The following is an 18,196-nucleotide window of genomic DNA, read 5'->3' as shown; positions in this document are numbered from 1 at the left end:
GTCTTTTTAAAAGCGCCTTTTAACATCCATTTCTTTTAATATTTCTTGAGGACGTTTTAATTTACATTTTAATCCTAAACACTTTTAACTATGTTAACTCATTTTTATTGTGATGCGCCTTCGGCAATTTGTAGACTGGGGCTGTAGAAGTGTAATTGTTGTTATCACGTTTTCGGGTATTTATTCGGGGCCTATGCCGAGCCCAAGAAACAAGCCTCGACGCTAATAGCAGTGCAGGAAGCCTGCACGAGAAGTTCGTATTTTTTTCATAATTTGAAGTGGAAAGTACAACTCAGTGTTGCATTGGCTAAACAACCATGGCTGCTGGTGGCACTCTCCTGGTCATTCTTGTTCTGACGTCAGTGAATGTAATGCTTGCTAAGAGGCCGAACTCCCCAAATCATCGTAAGACTTTAAATATCCTTCTTAAACAGAGCGAATTTCTTCGTAGTTTTCAGGTAGTTCACTATTGGTATGGTATTTCTATACATGAAGAGCACTATATTGTCGCTATTGAATGTTCTTGAAAATTCGTAAAATCGCGATTGAAGCATGGATTGTATATTTTTCTTGACTTGGAATCGGCTTTTTTGAGTTTATTTTTTAAGAGTAATAGTCCGCAAGAGAGAATTGGATCTTATCAGTTTCAAACATATTTTATTACTTGATTTTCCCACAACAAATATAGTGAACAATGAGAAATGACAATTATCTACTTTAACTTTCATGTAATTTTACCAAAGTATTCTCCCAGTCTGGCTCGCTGAACGTTTTAGCATTTATACGAGATGTATTTCCCGTGTTGAATTCTTTACCAAAAAGCATTCCTTGAATTCTACACGGTACACACGAAATAACGTATGGAATAAAAAGTCGACGTTTTTTAATTTACTTTAGCTGTCATGTAGCATAGACTCTAGCGAGTATGATCAAAAGGAACTTTTTTGGCAGGGATATTCAACTGTCAGTTAATATTGTCCAGAAGTATTGCAAAAAAACAAATGTCAATCAAGCACCCTATTTTAAATTTTTATCATCAAAAGAGGTATCTAGTAAGGTAATATATATGTATTTTTTCAGTTTACTTAAGAAAAAATCTATTAAGGTAATATTATTTAACAGCGCCCGTTTTAGGTTTTCATGACGACGAGTACAATAAGATTGTATAGGAAGGCAAGTTTTTTTTGTTCCTGATAAAATGTTTCTTCATGGAAGGGACAAAATATAACGAGCTTTTAAATCAATCAATCAATCAATCAATCAGTCAGTCTGTCATTCAATTAATCAATCAATTTGTTGTTGATATACCTTATCACGGTTTTCGATGCCATCTTGACGAGTAGGCAAAGCGGTCAGAAATTACAGTGTTTGTATGGGAATCCGTTGTCAAATAACTTTTTCCAAACTTGAATTTTACACAATTTGTGAATTTCAAAGTTAAAATACTAGGTAGAAGATCTTATTCGCCAAGTTTGAAGGATTTAGCTCGGCTAGAAGACGCTCGGCTAATTTTTCTAATTTTCCATACATTTGTCAGTAAATTTGGCTGAGTGGCGCGGTTCGCGCGAAAAAAAAATTACAAGCAAATGTATGGAAAATTAGAAAAAATTAACTGCACGTCTTCTGGCAAAGCTACTGGTTCTGGATTAAATATATTTTAACTTTGTCATTCGGTAATTAAGAGCACACTTTGATCTTCTGGGGTACAATTGTAGGAGATTAACTTTTCTTGAATAATGACAACACCTGATATCAAAACAATCCGTACTTATACCTGAATTTATTCTTCTTTGTTAGTATTAATCTGCGAGAACGCTACGGGAAATTTCTCTAAATGTGAGAACTATCCAGGTATAATCAACATCATGAATGTGGAATTTAAAGAGGAAAATGAAGATTACTGCGACAATCAACCCAGCCGAAACAGAAGTAAGTGCTTCGCCTCAGAACGTGACGAACAAAAACTGACATCCATTCTCGGAAAAATATGCGATGGCAAGCGGAAGTGCAAAGTCCACTTGTCACATGGAGTTTACGAAGGCATGGATCTTCCCTGCCGAGACCTGAACATTAGGATACGCATTGGGATATTCTATGACTGCATATACTGTAAGTTAGTATGTGTTCCCTCTATATGCAAAGTCTACGCTTTTAAGCTGAACCAAAGTCAAGAAGATGATATAAGATAACATAATTATTTTATAGCAGGAGTTTAGTTTCTTTTAACATGCGTCCTTATTGGTTGCATTATGGTTATGTTTCAATGGCTAAATCTGAACGTCACCCTGCGGGTGAAAATTTTGCAATAGTCACCAGCTCTCTTACTAACAAGAGGTTACTTTGACTCGAAGGTAATTCTTGCCTAATTACTTTACACTAAACTCTAGCTATGTAACAAAACACTGAATTACTGTTCCATTGGGAATCCGTCAGTTTTGTTTTCACTAAAATTTTCATATTTTACGAGACGAAGCGGAGTGGATTCTTGGGAAAACAAAAACATAACTGTTTCCCAAGGGGCTAGTTGTTAAGAGGGAGTATGACCTTAAATATGGGCATTAAGTAGACGCGCAGATAACTTAAAAAAATTTGCTGCGCATTCGAAAGTGGGAGACAGCACAATTTAATTAACCGTAGAAATGTGAGTTGCTTTATGAAGTTCACGTTGTTTTTATACGCGAAACCACAGGCAGTAAAATACTTAACAAGGTTGATTATTTCCGAAAAAGTCGGATGTTCTAGCTAAAGAAGCAAAATTTTTGTAACTTGGAAACTTATATTTTTGTACAAAACATAACTTTCAGCCCCCAAACCTTCCGGGTCGCCTTACAAGCCAACTCACTCAACAGCAGAACCATCTACCACGGAAATCTCAACTACTTCCTTGTCAACGCTCCCCAGTTCTACCTTAACCAGTGCCACGGTAGAAGTGTCCACGGATGCGAGTAGGGGGACCTACGCTGGCGAAACCACGACAATACAAGTATCAAACACAACAAATGTATGGAAACGACGGCGTCCCAGAAGCTGTAACTTATCCGAAGAGATTGATGGTACCTCGGTAACTCAGCTCAGTTCCGAGGGCAATCTTCAGTTTCCCATGCCTTGCGGCACAGGCTCTTTACTTGTTTATATTTATTCCTTGATGCTCACGCTTGTTTCATGACCTGGCGTGGCACCACTATATGATTTTCGCGCACAGTAAGGATGAGCAGAAATAGTGTCTACATTTGTTCATAAGTATCCTCAAGGAATTACAATTTGTTTGAATCTAAAAAAAATATTGCTCTGACTGACTAAAATCCTTCTGGCGGGAAAATTACAAAATATATTTTAAAGAATGAATAAAAACTAGATAAATAGAAAGCTGAAAAATATTTTGACGCTTATCTAAAAAGCTAAAATTAATCTCACGGGAACTTTGTTAAAGCCTAAATTTTCGGCCAAGTGTTGCCTTGAGGTAGAAACTGTAGATTATGCAAATGACTCTGCTTTAAATTCTGGCGATGGGAACAGAAAGTTGATAAAAAATTAGTCTTTAACAATTATTTTTCTTAATTTTATTGTTTGAGATCAGTTTTAAAATAGTTTACAATTCGAAACAAATAGAAGTTATTTTGCGAGGATGCCTTGAATATAACGTTTTCGCAAGTATAGCGACGTACTCTAAATTTTATAATTCTAAACGAAGCCGCGATGTAGCACTGTTATGGAAAATACTTAGTTTTCATTGCAGCGAGAAATAGGTAGTGAGGTAAAGCACAAATCCCTGGAAGTAGTCGTTTTTCTTATCAGCGCAGTAACGGATTACTGCTTTCACCTATGTTAAAGTAAAGATGTTTAAAATTCACCAAAGTGTAATTCAAAACCTGGATTGCCTTTTCAGCGTTCATCTCAAGGACCTCTCCTTTTTTCTTTTATGTCTCTGTGTTCAGCTACGCCTATGGCTATGATTATTGTTTGGATAAGTTCGTTTTTTAATAGTAGATCAAGAACTGTACTCTGATAGAGAGTGGTGTCCTTCGTTATCCTAGCTCGCTTACCATAGTCACTGATCAGGCAAGTAATAAAATGCTTGTGTTGTGACATGTGGCTTACTAAAAAATATGCTGTTATGCAACCCAAAATAATGTACCAATGCTCTCTCTACTTTTTCCACGATGTTGCAGCACAGATTTCTCGCTCTTTTTCCCAAAGATACTACATGTAAGGTTTTTCGAAAGGTGGAGGCCCGGCGAAAAACTTGAGTTCAAAATTTTGTGGCTAACAGGAATAATCTTCAGCATCACCCGAAGAATTATTAGCGTTTTCCATATTTTAGGAAAAGAAAAATAGGAATTATGTTTTAAAAGTGTCAACATCCATGAAAAAAATTGCTGTTTGACTTAGAAAAAATACCAATAGACAAACTGTCGTCAGCGTGCAATAACTGTTACCAGCTTGAAGCCGGGTTTTCACTAAGACATAAGCATAAGCATGAGCATCACGGCAGTGAGGACGGCCACAGCACAACACAAGCACACGGTAGTGAGTACATGGATAACACAAGCACAAGCAGAACAAAAAGTTTTGTTATTCTTGTGCTTGTACTTGTGTTTGTGTCAAGTGAGAACGCTCTTCTATAAGATAACTATAAGCGGAAGCGGTAGTCCGCCATCTTGTTTTACTGTATCGAGGAGGCATGGAGCCGAAGATGAGGCAATTATCCCGCGCATGCTGACGTGCGTATGCTTGTGTTGTGGGCGTCTTCACTACCGTCATGCTTCCGTTTGCACTTGTGTTCGTGTATTAAATGAAACCAGGCTTAACATTTAATTGGTATTGGATACTTTTTAAGAGTACACATGTTGACATGTGTGCAAATGCAAACATTATAAACATTATGATAAAAAAATACATAATTATACCAACAAACTCGATCTCACAGTCACAAGGTTTTCTTACGTTTCTGTCAAATTCAACAGTCCGTTCGTTGCCAATATGTGTTTAACAAACCAAGTGTAAAAAAATAGACAATTACTGGAAAGGTGAAATCCTTTACTAATTTACACAGGGTTATAATAAACACACACCTTCATAGTTAACAGTAAGAGTTTAAAAACGTATTACAGCTAACGATAACCCTTAAAAAGTTCAAGTTGTTGAACTTGTTGGGCAAGGAACATTTTGAGTGACTATTCAACAGCAATCATGGCATTTATTAGCCTTGAATTACCCGAATGTCCGATGTTGATTGTTATAAGTTATGGACGACTATGTTATGAAGTCTTGAATACGCGCTTATGGAGAAAGAAAGATAGCGTGCAAGTTCTTGCATATTTCTGGGAGAGGTTTTCATAATGGTATTATAAGTTACATAGGGTTCCTTATTAACCGCACAAGGACGCTCTTTAAATGGCACTTACTGTGATAAGGTTACCGGGATGCTGTGTGACATTAAAACAACGCTTCAAGTCAACTTAGAATCAACAAAACAACAGCATCTGGTGTCTTTCTCACGAAGGTTGTTTATGTTTTGTACGCTTGACCAAAATCAGTTTGTATTAAGAAGAAAAATTAAAATATAAATACAAAAAAATGTAACAACAAGGGCAACAGCGTGGTTCTCGATTGGTGGAGCATAATCCAGTTAATGGAGTTTATGATTGTTTAGGATTTATTGAATGAACACGAAGACACTTGTTTATGGTAAAACTCAATTTTGTTTTCATCAAATTAGCGCCTGTGTCGCGATATGTAACTCTTAGGCGAGATCTCTCCACGGATTGTATGTCGTCAATTTGTTAGTCTTTGTTTTGATCTCAAAATCGACGGAACTTTGGAAAGTCTCCATATAGTTTAGTGTCTTTATAATAATTTATTCAAAATCCATCCATTTTAATTTCGCGGAAATCTCAAAGTAACACTTAGAACTGAGAATAAATTGCTTACAGTCCGTTCTCAAGCAGTTAAAGCTATTTTCTTGGGAAGCATACACCCAACACTCGGTTCTTGGTTGGACCTATAAACATACATGTTTTATTCAAGATACAAAAAAAAAAAGAGAAATAATACAAAACATGGATATAATATACACCAATAAAGGTCAAGAACTACAGAAGGTATCTTGAAAGAAAAGTTAAGAGGTCAACCCCATGTAAAACTCCGTACAAAATAACTATAAAGGAATTAAGATCCTTTATTAAACATTCAAATCCAATTTAAGCTTGGATTAAGATAACTGAAGGCTGTCAGCTTCCAGAATGTCTCTTGTAGACGTGGTAAACTTTGAATTAAAGTATAGTTTAGAACACTCAACTTCCGTTCTAATACGTGTTTTGTTTTGAATTCCGGCTTAAGATTCAGATTTGCAATATTCTTGAAAGGTGCAAGTTGATAAGAAGGTAGAACTTTTATTCGCCGCGGAGTGAATTAGAGACGGAGCTAAAATGTACAGTGTCCGCTAAAATTCCCAGCTGTAGTACTGTCATTCCATGAAAATGCAAAATCATTGCACGGAGGCGATTGACAGTCCAAAAGTTACCGAAGAATGAACAATAATCCTTCGAATAAACTCGATAGGAAGGAAAGATCACTTTTTAGGGATTAATTTTGGCAGATGACGACAAATTTCTTTGTCTGCTGTCGCAGAAAAGTCTAAATTGTTGACACAGATTTAAGACTGCCACCGATTTTAATATATAATTCATAAAGAGTTAATTGGATGCGTCAATTTGAATTTCATGACCGGAAAAACGCATGAAGGGATGCTAATAAGAACAGTAATGCGACTTTGGATTCGGTGCCATCCGTTTCTTGCCAGCTCGGTTGCTTTTGCGCAAATTTAAACGCGGTAGAGGCAAAACGTGACTAAAAGAAATTTCTGCTCCACAGCGAGACTACGTCCGATAACCACTGCCAAAAAATTATGTTTGACTGGCGACGTTGCAGTTGGATTTTCTTGATAACCGTTACGTTTACCGTCGGTGGAATTCGTGCTTCGAGAGCAGGTATGTTCGATGTTGTGCGAATCATTGAAGAGATAAAATACCCGATATTAGAACCACTGAGGTACTGTTAATCGTTTCACCTGATAAAGTTCTATAAGAATGCTCAAAATCGTGTGTTATCTGTGACGCCTTGAGAATTTCTTTAAAGTCTTTTCATGTTAGATAAGGAATTGTAAATATTTACACCAAGCAAATTTAGGAGAAAGCGGTTGTATTGGACTTTGTTCCTACAAAATTGCAGCTCGATGTTTTAGATCGTGGTTAATAAATCGATCAAAGAAAATTCAGTTGCAGCGCTGATAGATGTAACCAGTTACTTTTTCCCCTCAAAATCCTTGAAAAGATATATTTATTGGTAACAGGGAGAGTGTCATTTTTCAAATTCATTTTCCTTTGATGTGTCAATAACCTTGTTTTGATTTCGGATAGACAGACATTTCATTGTAATATTATCTGATGTGTTTTACTCCGACGCTACATGTACCTTATAAAGTTGACAATATGTCTTTCCTTTAATCTTACCGACGAAATATTTCAACAACTTAATGAGCCGCTCAATCTGCAGAATGAGCTTCAAAATTTTATTCAGGACTTGTTCAAAAAACTTGTTCAAAAGGCTCCTAGCAGTTTCTTACTTAAGGATAGGATCTTACTGATAAAATAAATACCATGGTTAAATCTAGGAGATTTTCTTAGGATGGAAGATGGTTAGGTGTAAATCAGTGCTAAAACTTTATCAAAGCTAAATGACGACAAAACTTCGAATCCTATTAATTTTTGATGATACCGGGAAGTTTTTTTAAGGCAAGGTTTTTACACTACCCAAAAATACTTATTACTGCACAAACCAATATATCATTATAAACAAAAGAGAAAACTTTTTTTCTTCAAATCCTTAGAAAGAGAGCGTAATTACAGCGTTATACCTCAGTCAAAACAATAAACTAATTTAACGGTTAAGTTTAAAGCTGTGTACCACAAAAGAGATTAAGCACATTATTTTTAAAGTGTTTGGAAGAGCAAAATCCTTTTGTGGTTGCCGAGTAGACAAGTAGTAAAATGCTTATACCGTGACATGTGGCTTACTAAAAAAATCAAATAGCTCGTTGTTATGTAACCCAGAGCTAGGGATGCAATGATGTCCTGATGCTCTGTTATTTTTAAACTTTTTTCACGTCGCAGCACAGATTTCCCACTCTTTTACCCAACGATGCTATAATAATGCTATGTAAGGTCGATTTGGAAAGTCTTAAGTCGAGAAATTTCTCCCGGAGGTTAGTGTAGTTTGTTCGAGCGTTGTTTTGTTCACATTGGGGCTTAATGGTCTTGATGGTCACGGAATACATTGTTTGGGTCTGATGCAAAGAACGATGCATGCCAAACGCAAAATGAGGGAGATTTTCCGAGGATTAGACGTAGACTAATTCTATATATTTTTGTCCTCAACATCATCGCAATTGTACGTCGCTAGTTAATACTCTTCAACTTTCCGTTCATAATCAGATTGTTGTTATTCCATCATATTATAGAACATTTAATGAAGTGTTTGTTGTTTCGCTTTACCTCCTCCGAGGAACCTTAGACTATTAAGATTTCATATATTGTTTTGTAACCGCTCTCGTGAATAAATTTATCCATACGCAGTTTCAGCCTGCGTACCCTTCTTCAAACTACTGAGACCTCAATGAGAGCTTGGGCTACTTAATTACGTCATGCATTGGTGCAAAATAGGCCCGGCAGAGAGATGGTCCTCACGACTGACACGATAACTGAATTTTGACTGACATGCCAGATTTAAATATGACTGTTAGAGAAAATTGTTTCAATAAAAAACTGTTTCCAGTAGAATGGTACACCCTGTGCGCAGCTTAAACAGTTAACAATTGAAATTAGCTAATGTATTTGAATAGCCGGTGTTTTTATCTCTTTAAACTGAAGCCAGTTTGGGGGATTAATTACTATCTTTTACTGTAATGTAACACTCGGAAATTTGGAGTATGGAAACCTTGGAAATAATAAGAAAGTTGGGTTTTAAACATTTGAAAGAGGTATTCGCAGTTTCTCTCGTCCAGTGTCTTATTGGAAGACTTTTCGTAAGTAAACGTTTTAACAAGGACTAGAATGAACAGGTACAGCACATTTTAGACGATGTTAAGCAATATTTCGTTTTCTAATAACAGTAATCTATCTTGAAACTGGCAGATTATTTCTTTAAACCTCTACCTCAATAAGTGTTAGTTCACATTATAGTATCCGGAATTTGCTTGATTGTTTGATATATTGATTGTTTGACTGATTAATGACTGACTGACTGATTGATTGTTTGTTTGTTTAGTTGGTAGGTTGATTGATTGATTGATTGATTGAATTCCCATGTTGCTCTTTGGGCCGTTTATTGTGGCGTGCGTGTTTCAGTATGGCTACGTATTCCAAAGGCGTCATACATGAGTGAATAAACAAATTAAGAAATAAAAGAAGGAACACATGAATGAATGAATGAATAAATGAGTAACTAATAAATTAATAACAAAGGAGCAGACAGTAAGTTAATGATTATTCTGTGGTATTGTTCTCACAGGAATGGACTGTTTCTGAGTTACCTTTTAGCTGTTTCCAAACGGGCTTAGCATTAAACTGCACATCACCGCAATTTTGTTTCCTTTTTAATTCAAGTTCATTTTCAAATAAAAGGTATTGCTGATGTGCTCACCTTGAAACACAAGTGAAAGTCAGCTCAGAAATTGCGCCATGGGGCTGTTTGAACCAAAAAACTTTTCTAAGTACCATATAAAAATGAAAGTTCATTTCCAGATCCTAGACTGGTCCACTCGAAGTACGTCTGTGAGCGTAACGTTATACACTTGGTCTGCAGCCCAACAACTGTTCTTGAGATTCAAGCGGCAGACTTCGGCGAGTCCGCCGCTCTCATCTGTGGAAAAAGCGAAGAATCAAATCAGTTATGCAGACTGTTAGAAAAAACAGAAATAGTAAAGACGAGGTGTGATAACAAACCACAATGTTACATCTCGGCATTGCGTTCCATATTTGGTGATCCTTGTCTGGGGTTAAACAAGCAGACGGATACGTCAATCTATCTTAACGTCATTTACGCATGTGGTAAGTTCCCTTTTTCAGGGAGAGACTTGGCAAAGTTCTTACTAGGTGGTAAATAGAAGTAACATCGCAAACAGAATATAGCATGATATGAAGCTGTATGACGAAGAAAGAATACATAGCATATTCTCTTTTATGGCTATCTCAGGAACAGACAGCCTAAGAACACTGCAAGCTTAAATTGCTTCTGGCTGGTTTGAGCAAAAGATGATGAGAGGCGGTGTGCCATCCTCTTGTTGAACTTCATTTTGATGCGTTTATGCATTTTTTTCATTAAGTTACTTCTACACAGGAGTAATTCGATTCTCCTTATTCCATCCGAATTCCATTTTGTTTCGCTTCATTCTAATTTCTTTTTGTTCATTTCTTTCAGGAGCTATTTGTTTAGAACTCCTTTGGCTTTAAAATTATCTCATGTTATCGTGTTTGTTTCCGAACCAAGTTCAAAATTTTCTCCTATTTAGATTTGGTAGAATTCTACTAGTATGCTAATGAAATGCTGCAATCTGATTGGCTGAACTACTCGTAAACAATCAGCCATTCCTGAGAAGACTAAAAGAACGACATTAAACGGTTTCTTGACTTTAAAAACTTGAAATTATACAAAGAAAACAGGTGCGCGCGTAATTACTGCAAATTTCCAATGAAAATTAAATCCGCGCGATTTTGTTAAAGGGCAAAGCTTATTAATGCCTAGCAAAATAATTAGAAACCGCTATTAGCGTTAATTTTGGTTAGAATTCTACTAAAGCAATTAGATTAATAAAGTGTATTATCGTTTGTCTCACGATGTAGTCACTTGAGATGTAGATCGCGACGTTTCGACTGCTTACTGCTAGTCTTCTTCAGGCGATAAGGTCGACTGATTGCACGGTATCATTTATATCACAAAGGTCGGCTGTGATTGGTGCATTTCGTTCCTCCTATTGTTCCATTATTCCGGCGAGTAGCTGTTCCCTCAGTGGTCCGCTGTTGTACCGTTCTCCTGTTGTTGTGTTTCTTGATCGTGGGTATCCATGCTTCAGGAATTTCAATTCCACTATCCCTGTTGATGTTGTTAGGGTGAAGTCTTATGTGAATAGCTTCCTTGACCCTACGTGTGTACCAGTGAGGATCTCGATCAATAAACTTGACCTCATTCCAGATAGGATAGTGGCCGGTCTCGTGGGTGTGTTCAGAAACAGCGGAGGTCTGGGTTCGGGCGAGTCGTATATCCCTGTCGTGTTCTTTGATCCTCTCCTGCATAGATCTCCCTGTTTCCCCGATGTAGACTTTGCCGCACTCACAGGGAATCCTGTAGACAACACCATCTTGTTTAGCCGGGTTGACGGTGTCCTTTGGTCGCACTAAGTGTGACCGAAGTGTCGTGTCGGACTTAAAGACTGTGCGAATGCCTTGTTGTTCTAGGCAGCGGCGGAGAGACTCCGAAACTCCTTGGACATAAGGTAAAACGGCGTTGGATTTAAATTCCGCGACAGGCTCTCTTCTTGGGGTTGTTCGTGCCTTTGTGATCTTCTGTACAAAAGAGGAGGGATATCCGTTAGAAACAAGTACAGATGACAGATGTTTCTTCTCTCAAGCGATTACTGATGGTTTGGTCACGAGACGTTTAGCCCGGTCGTACAGAAACTTCACAATACCGCGCTTTACTGAACGAGGGTGGTGTGAATCATACGCTAGGTACTGATCAGTATGTGTTGGTTTCCTGTAGACACTGGTGGTAAGGCGGCCATCAGGTTCTCTGTAAACTGACGTGTCAAGAAAGGCGATCTTGTTGTTGTTCTCGATCTCCATGGTGAAACGGATTGATGGTTGTTGACTGTTCAGGTGTTGCAGGAAGACGTCAACTCTATCCCGATCCAGGATGGTGAAAGTATCATCTACGTAGCGTTTCCAGATCTTAGGCTTGCAAGATGCGGACTCTATTGCTTGTTCTTCAAATATCTCCATGTAGAGATTAGCAATAACCGCGGATACAGGGCTCCCCATGGCTGTGCCGTCTCGTTGTTCGTAAATCGATCCGTTGTACTGGAAGTACGTAGATCTTAATACGAAATTCGAGAGGTCCGCGATTTGAACTGGTGTAAGTGTCGTGCGGTCAGCCAGGTCTGCGTCGTTCTCCATTTTTTGTAGCGCGGCTTGTACGGCGCCCTCGATCGGTACGTTGGTAAACAGTGACTCTACGTCGAAAGACACCATGATCTCGTGGTCCTGGATCTCTTCACTGGCGATGGTGGAGGCGAAGTCAGTCGAGTTCTTCACTGTGAAGTTCGAGTTACCTGCAAGACGAGATAATACGTTAGCCAAGAAAGCAGACGGGTCGTATGCAAAGGTGTTGACACACGACACAATTGGCCTAAGCGGTGTGTCGGCCTTGTGGATCTTCGGCAAACCATAGATCCTAGGTGGTTGTTTGTGTCGAGGTCTGATCTTATTATAAACCGCCTCTGATATGTGTCCACTCCGTTTCAGGGTTAGCAGCTTCTCAGATAGCTTCCGGGTCAAGCGGTCTGTCGGATCTTTGTTGAGCAGCTGGTACGGTCCGGAATCAATTAGCGCTGACATTTTTGCGTGGTATGTGTCAGCGTCCAGGATTACGCTAGCGCGTCCTTTGTCGGCCGGAAGGACCATGATTGAGTTGTCCTCTTTTAAGCTTTTAAGAGCCTCCTGCTGTTCCTTCGTGATGTTGGGCGTGGGTGGTTGTGCCTGTTGAAGGATGGTGTTGACGGATCTCCTGACTGTGTCTGCTCGCTCCGCATCTAGTGGCCTGACTGCTGACTCAATGTTGGCGATGATCTCGGTGGCTGGGACGCTCGTAGGAGTCACGGCGAAATTTAGACCTTTCTTCAGTAGGGACACCTCAGCTTCGTTAAGGGTCCTGGATGACAAGTTGATAACCCACTTTGAATAACAAGAACCTTTTCGTCGACATTGACCAGAAATATGGGCGCACAGCTCTAAGGTTGATTCGTCGACATGAGCGTTGCTCTCGCAAGCTCGCACGCTATACCAACCATCTCACCTTTCTCACAAGGTGTATTAAGAACCACATTGTTCCAAGAGATCTGCAAGTTCGGCCGCCAGTTCCCACCAGAGGCGCACGCACAGTCGCTGAACTAGCATCCATGAGATTCCTGAGGGAAAGAATCAGACTGACGCAGAGAGCCAAGGCAGATATGAGGAAAGAAGCCGAATCAACAGCACAGAGCATAACATCTGCTCTTTCTGCGGATGACGCTGCAGAGGTACTCGCCAAGGTTAAATCCACTACCCAGCGAGTCTTTAATACCACCAAAGAACGTCAACAGCGCAAGTTTGAGAAACTTTTGCGAGAGAAACAGTCTTCTGTTTCTCCTACAACTTTTGTTGACAAAACAAAGTGGGTTATCAACTTGTCATCCAGGACCCTTAACGAAGCTGAGGTGTCCCTACTGAAGAAAGGTCTAAATTTCGCCGTGACTCCTACGAGCGTCCCAGCCACCGAGATCATCGCCAACATTGAGTCAGCAGTCAGGCCACTAGATGCGGAGCGAGCAGACACAGTCAGGAGATCCGTCAACACCATCCTTCAACAGGCACAACCACCCACGCCCAACATCACGAAGGAACAGCAGGAGGCTCTTAAAAGCTTAAAAGAGGACAACTCAATCATGGTCCTTCCGGCCGACAAAGGACGCGCTAGCGTAATCCTGGACGCTGACACATACCACGCAAAAATGTCAGCGCTAATTGATTCCGGACCGTACCAGCTGCTCAACAAAGATCCGACAGACCGCTTGACCCGGAAGCTATCTGAGAAGCTGCTAACCCTGAAACGGAGTGGACACATATCAGAGGCGGTTTATAATAAGATCAGACCTCGACACAAACAACCACCTAGGATCTATGGTTTGCCGAAGATCCACAAGGCCGACACACCGCTTAGGCCAATTGTGTCGTGTGTCAACACCTTTGCATACGACCCGTCTGCTTTCTTGGCTAACGTATTATCTCGTCTTGCAGGTAACTCGAACTTCACAGTGAAGAACTCGACTGACTTCGCCTCCACCATCGCCAGTGAAGAGATCCAGGACCACGAGATCATGGTGTCTTTCGACGTAGAGTCACTGTTTACCAACGTACCGATCGAGGGCGCCGTACAAGCCGCGCTACAAAAAATGGAGAACGACGCAGACCTGGCTGACCGCACGACACTTACACCAGTTCAAATCGCGGACCTCTCGAATTTCGTATTAAGATCTACGTACTTCCAGTACAACGGATCGATTTACGAACAACGAGACGGCACAGCCATGGGGAGCCCTGTATCCGCGGTTATTGCTAATCTCTACATGGAGATATTTGAAGAACAAGCAATAGAGTCCGCATCTTGCAAGCCTAAGATCTGGAAACGCTACGTAGATGATACTTTCACCATCCTGGATCGGGATAGAGTTGACGTCTTCCTGCAACACCTGAACAGTCAACAACCATCAATCCGTTTCACCATGGAGATCGAGAACAACAACAAGATCGCCTTTCTTGACACGTCAGTTTACAGAGAACCTGATGGCCGCCTTACCACCAGTGTCTACAGGAAACCAACACATACTGATCAGTACCTAGCGTATGATTCACACCACCCTCGTTCAGTAAAGCGCGGTATTGTGAAGTTTCTGTACGACCGGGCTAAACGTCTCGTGACCAAACCATCAGTAATCGCTTGAGAGAAGAAACATCTGTCATCTGTACTTGTTTCTAACGGATATCCCTCCTCTTTTGTACAGAAGATCACAAAGGCACGAACAACCCCAAGAAGAGAGCCTGTCGCGGAATTTAAATCCAACGCCGTTTTACCTTATGTCCAAGGAGTTTCGGAGTCTCTCCGCCGCTGCCTAGAACAACAAGGCATTCGCACCGTCTTTAAGTCCGACACGACACTTCGGTCACACTTAGTGCGACCAAAGGACACCGTCAACCCGGCTAAACAAGATGGTGTTGTCTACAGGATTCCCTGTGAGTGCGGCAAAGTCTACATCGGGGAAACAGGGAGATCTATGCAGGAGAGGATCAAAGAACACGACAGGGATATACGACTCGCCCGAACCCAGACCTCCGCCGTTTCTGAACACACCCACGAGACCGGCCACTATCCTATCTGGAATGAGGTCAAGTTTATTGATCGAGATCCTCACTGGTACACACGTAGGGTCAAGGAAGCTATTCACATAAGACTTCACCCTAACAACATCAACAGGGATAGTGGAATTGAAATTCCTGAAGCATGGATACCCACGATCAAGAAACACAACAACAGGAGAACGGTACAACAGCGGACCACTGAGGGAACAGCTACTCGCCGGAATAATGGAACAATAGGAGGAACGAAATGCACCAATCACAGCCGACCTTTGTGATATAAATGATACCGTGCAATCAGTCGACCTTATCGCCTGAAGAAGACTAGCAGTAAGCAGTCGAAACGTCGCGATCTACATCTCAAGTGACTACATCGTGAGACAAACGATAATACACTTTATTATTGCATCTACCACGATGAATAACAAGAACCTTTTCGTCAACAATTAGATTATTCGCTGATAATTGATTCGGCCTTCAGCCTCATCAACTATCACCTCGTATAGTTCACCACTAAATTTTCTCCGATTCTTATTGGCTTAACTTGATCACGTGGTGCAATAATGTTCGTCCGCGGAGAGACACTACCAGACCATAGCGGCCGTCCGCGGAAAATACCCGGATGTATAGAACTCGTCCGTGAAAAATTTTCTGTAAACAAACGGGTTTGTAGAAAATAAACAGTTGAAATTGTATTAAGTGGGTTTTTGTCTGTTTTCTTTTATCAAATTTTACATCTGGCTGTCACGGCTTTCATCAGGGAAGAAAATTTAGTGGTGAGCAATAAAGACAATAGACAGTTTATGTCTCGGAACTATCGGTCTGATAGGTGCCCCTTGGAAATTTGATGTTCTTAAAACTAGTATATTTGTCCTCGAAGCTTCGCTTCTCTGGCAAATATTTGTATTAAGAACATCAAATTTCCGCGGGGCAACTATCACCCGATAGTTCCTCGACAGAAGCACTCTATTGTTTAAATAGAAATCTCAAGCGAATGATCTAATTGTTAATTAGACCATCCAGTAACGTTTTATTATAAATCACTTTAAAATGCAGGGCTTATGTCAACACCCTCTGCAATTCAAAGCGTATATACCTTTTCAGTTTTTAATGCACTTATTTCCCAAATTCACTTTAGTGAAAGCAGTTAACTCTGCGAGATCTACTGAGATAACACCAACGCAACCATCAACTTCATCAACTGGCATCTCCATCACCGAAGATAACGCCACTATCAACACCAGTCTTAACACAACAGTAAACACCACTCAACCAAAGTCTACGGGACCGACAAAGAAGACAAAGAAGACGGTTCCCAACATCCCATCAAAACAAGAGGGCCCCAAGACACAAAAGGAAATACCAGTGTTTGATCCAGCAAAAAGCGTTGACCTGGACGTTATTTCTGGTACAGCCAGTGGGATGAGGTCTACTGTTGTGGGATTTCTCATTTGGAGTTGCATTGTTAGTATGATCTCGAACTAACAGTGTTTGGGGGTGCTGTGCGCGCGGTTATTTCGATACGTTGTTGAAGAACGGCACGGCTCAAGTTTAGGCAATTTCAGTCTACTTTTTGCTACTCAAAACTTCTCTAAACTTGTTTTCGTAATATCTGCAGCCGTTGCATTCATTATACTTACAGCAACGGCGTTTCGCCTAAATGTTATTATATGTAATTAATTACAGATATCTTAATTAGTGCTATAACATCTTTTTGACAAAATATTTAACTTGAGAACATAACTGTAAAATTTTTAAGCATACGACAGGTTTACGAAATTTAAGTAAGCCTGAATTGTTGAAGTCCCCAACGAATACGCCCGATTTTGAAAAATTTGGCTTAAAAAAGTACATAGAAAGAGAACTAATTGATGATCAACGTCCAGGTTACGCAAACATCTTGCCAGCTGAAAGTGATTCTTCTTGTATTTTCGATTCCTTCTCTTTGATTATTGTCGGGATTCTGATTTAAGGTATCTATCAGTAGACAAAAAGCTCTTTTTCTTACTACAAAGTGCCGCCACCATTGAACGGGGTTATTGTAGAGAACCGTAGAAGCTTTAGTATGCATGATTTCACGACTGTTAAGGAGGTCAAACTGACCCATTATCTGAGTTCTGAGGTTAAAAAAAACACAATAATAGATGAAATCTCTTCTTGCCACCGAAAAATCTGCAAAGCCTAGATGTGCTGGATAACGTGCTAATATTACTGTTGGTCTTAATGGTATCAAACATACTTGATTTGCAGCCAATGGGTGTAAAGCATCTGTGTGGTAGGTCGAGGGAATAATAAATGTAAGAAGCTCTAAAGCATGAGTAGAATTAATATACGCTTAGTTCTCCCAACTATTAGAAGTTGCTGCTTACTTCTTTATTCATTTGATTATAGCGAAGTAAGGAAATATGTGCATAATAGATCTCAGCGAGAAAAAAGAACGTCCTTTTAATGCTGAAAACAAACTTCTTCTAGCATGTGAAAATCGGAGACCCAATGTACAGAACGCTAGATTACCGTCAGGTATTGTAAATGTTAACCAATACTGTCTTCAAATAAATTGTGAGCAAAAGTAAATAAAGGCTTTCATGTTCTTTATTAATGGCTAAAATGATAACTTCATCTATCGATATACTGTTAATAAAGCTGGCTGTAATATATATGTACATACATGTCGTCTCTTTTGTGGTTTGTGAGTCTTTGTAGCCCTATCTTCGATGGGACCACGGAAACAAAAATTATAGTAAGTGTGTGATATTTTAGAATCCCTAACTTTGCTTGAATTTAAGATAAATAATAAAATGTTGTATTCCATTTCTTTGCCATAAAATGCAGTGAGCCCAGTGCGAGTAAAAATACCATTCTTTCATAACTGGTCTAATGGTTGGTCATCTGCATCTTTAATTAGATGAGTTGTACGTATTTTTAAAATCTCAATTACAGCGGTCGTGGCCCTGGTTTATCAGAAGACAAGGAAT

The 18,196-nt window shown here is 39.7% G+C and overlaps 3 protein-coding genes across 3 annotated transcripts; all 3 read left to right on the top strand.

The window, feature by feature from the left end:
- Window positions 1-64: 64 nt before the first annotated feature.
- LOC110062871 (uncharacterized) lies at window positions 65-5,590 on the top strand. The gene is made up of 3 exons (XM_020769817.2): window positions 65-405; window positions 1,798-2,109; window positions 2,805-5,590. Exons 1-3 carry the CDS (start codon window positions 318-320, stop codon window positions 3,164-3,166), a joined length of 762 nt encoding a protein of 253 aa, XP_020625476.1. The 5' UTR covers window positions 65-317; the 3' UTR covers window positions 3,167-5,590.
- Window positions 5,591-6,721: 1,131 nt separating this feature from the next.
- LOC110062872 (uncharacterized) lies at window positions 6,722-17,884 on the top strand. Its single transcript, XM_020769818.2, has 3 exons — window positions 6,722-6,989; window positions 9,801-10,106; window positions 16,360-17,884. Exons 1-3 carry the CDS (start codon window positions 6,908-6,910, stop codon window positions 16,704-16,706), a joined length of 735 nt encoding a protein of 244 aa, XP_020625477.2. The 5' UTR covers window positions 6,722-6,907; the 3' UTR covers window positions 16,707-17,884.
- LOC149117141 (uncharacterized) lies at window positions 13,197-16,247 on the top strand. The gene is made up of 2 exons (XM_089283575.1): window positions 13,197-14,332; window positions 16,236-16,247. The coding sequence occupies exons 1-2, from the start codon at window positions 13,229-13,231 to the stop codon at window positions 16,245-16,247; spliced, it is 1,116 nt and encodes a 371-aa protein (XP_089139701.1). The 5' UTR covers window positions 13,197-13,228.
- Window positions 17,885-18,196: the final 312 nt, after the last annotated feature.

This window comes from Orbicella faveolata, unplaced genomic scaffold (genome assembly GCF_042242905.1).
Source record: "Orbicella faveolata isolate gen_17 unplaced genomic scaffold, um_ofav_v1 contig_12, whole genome shotgun sequence".
Classification (NCBI taxonomy): Eukaryota; Metazoa; Cnidaria; class Anthozoa; order Scleractinia; family Merulinidae; genus Orbicella; species Orbicella faveolata.
This window is presented reverse-complemented; position numbering and strand designations above follow the sequence as displayed.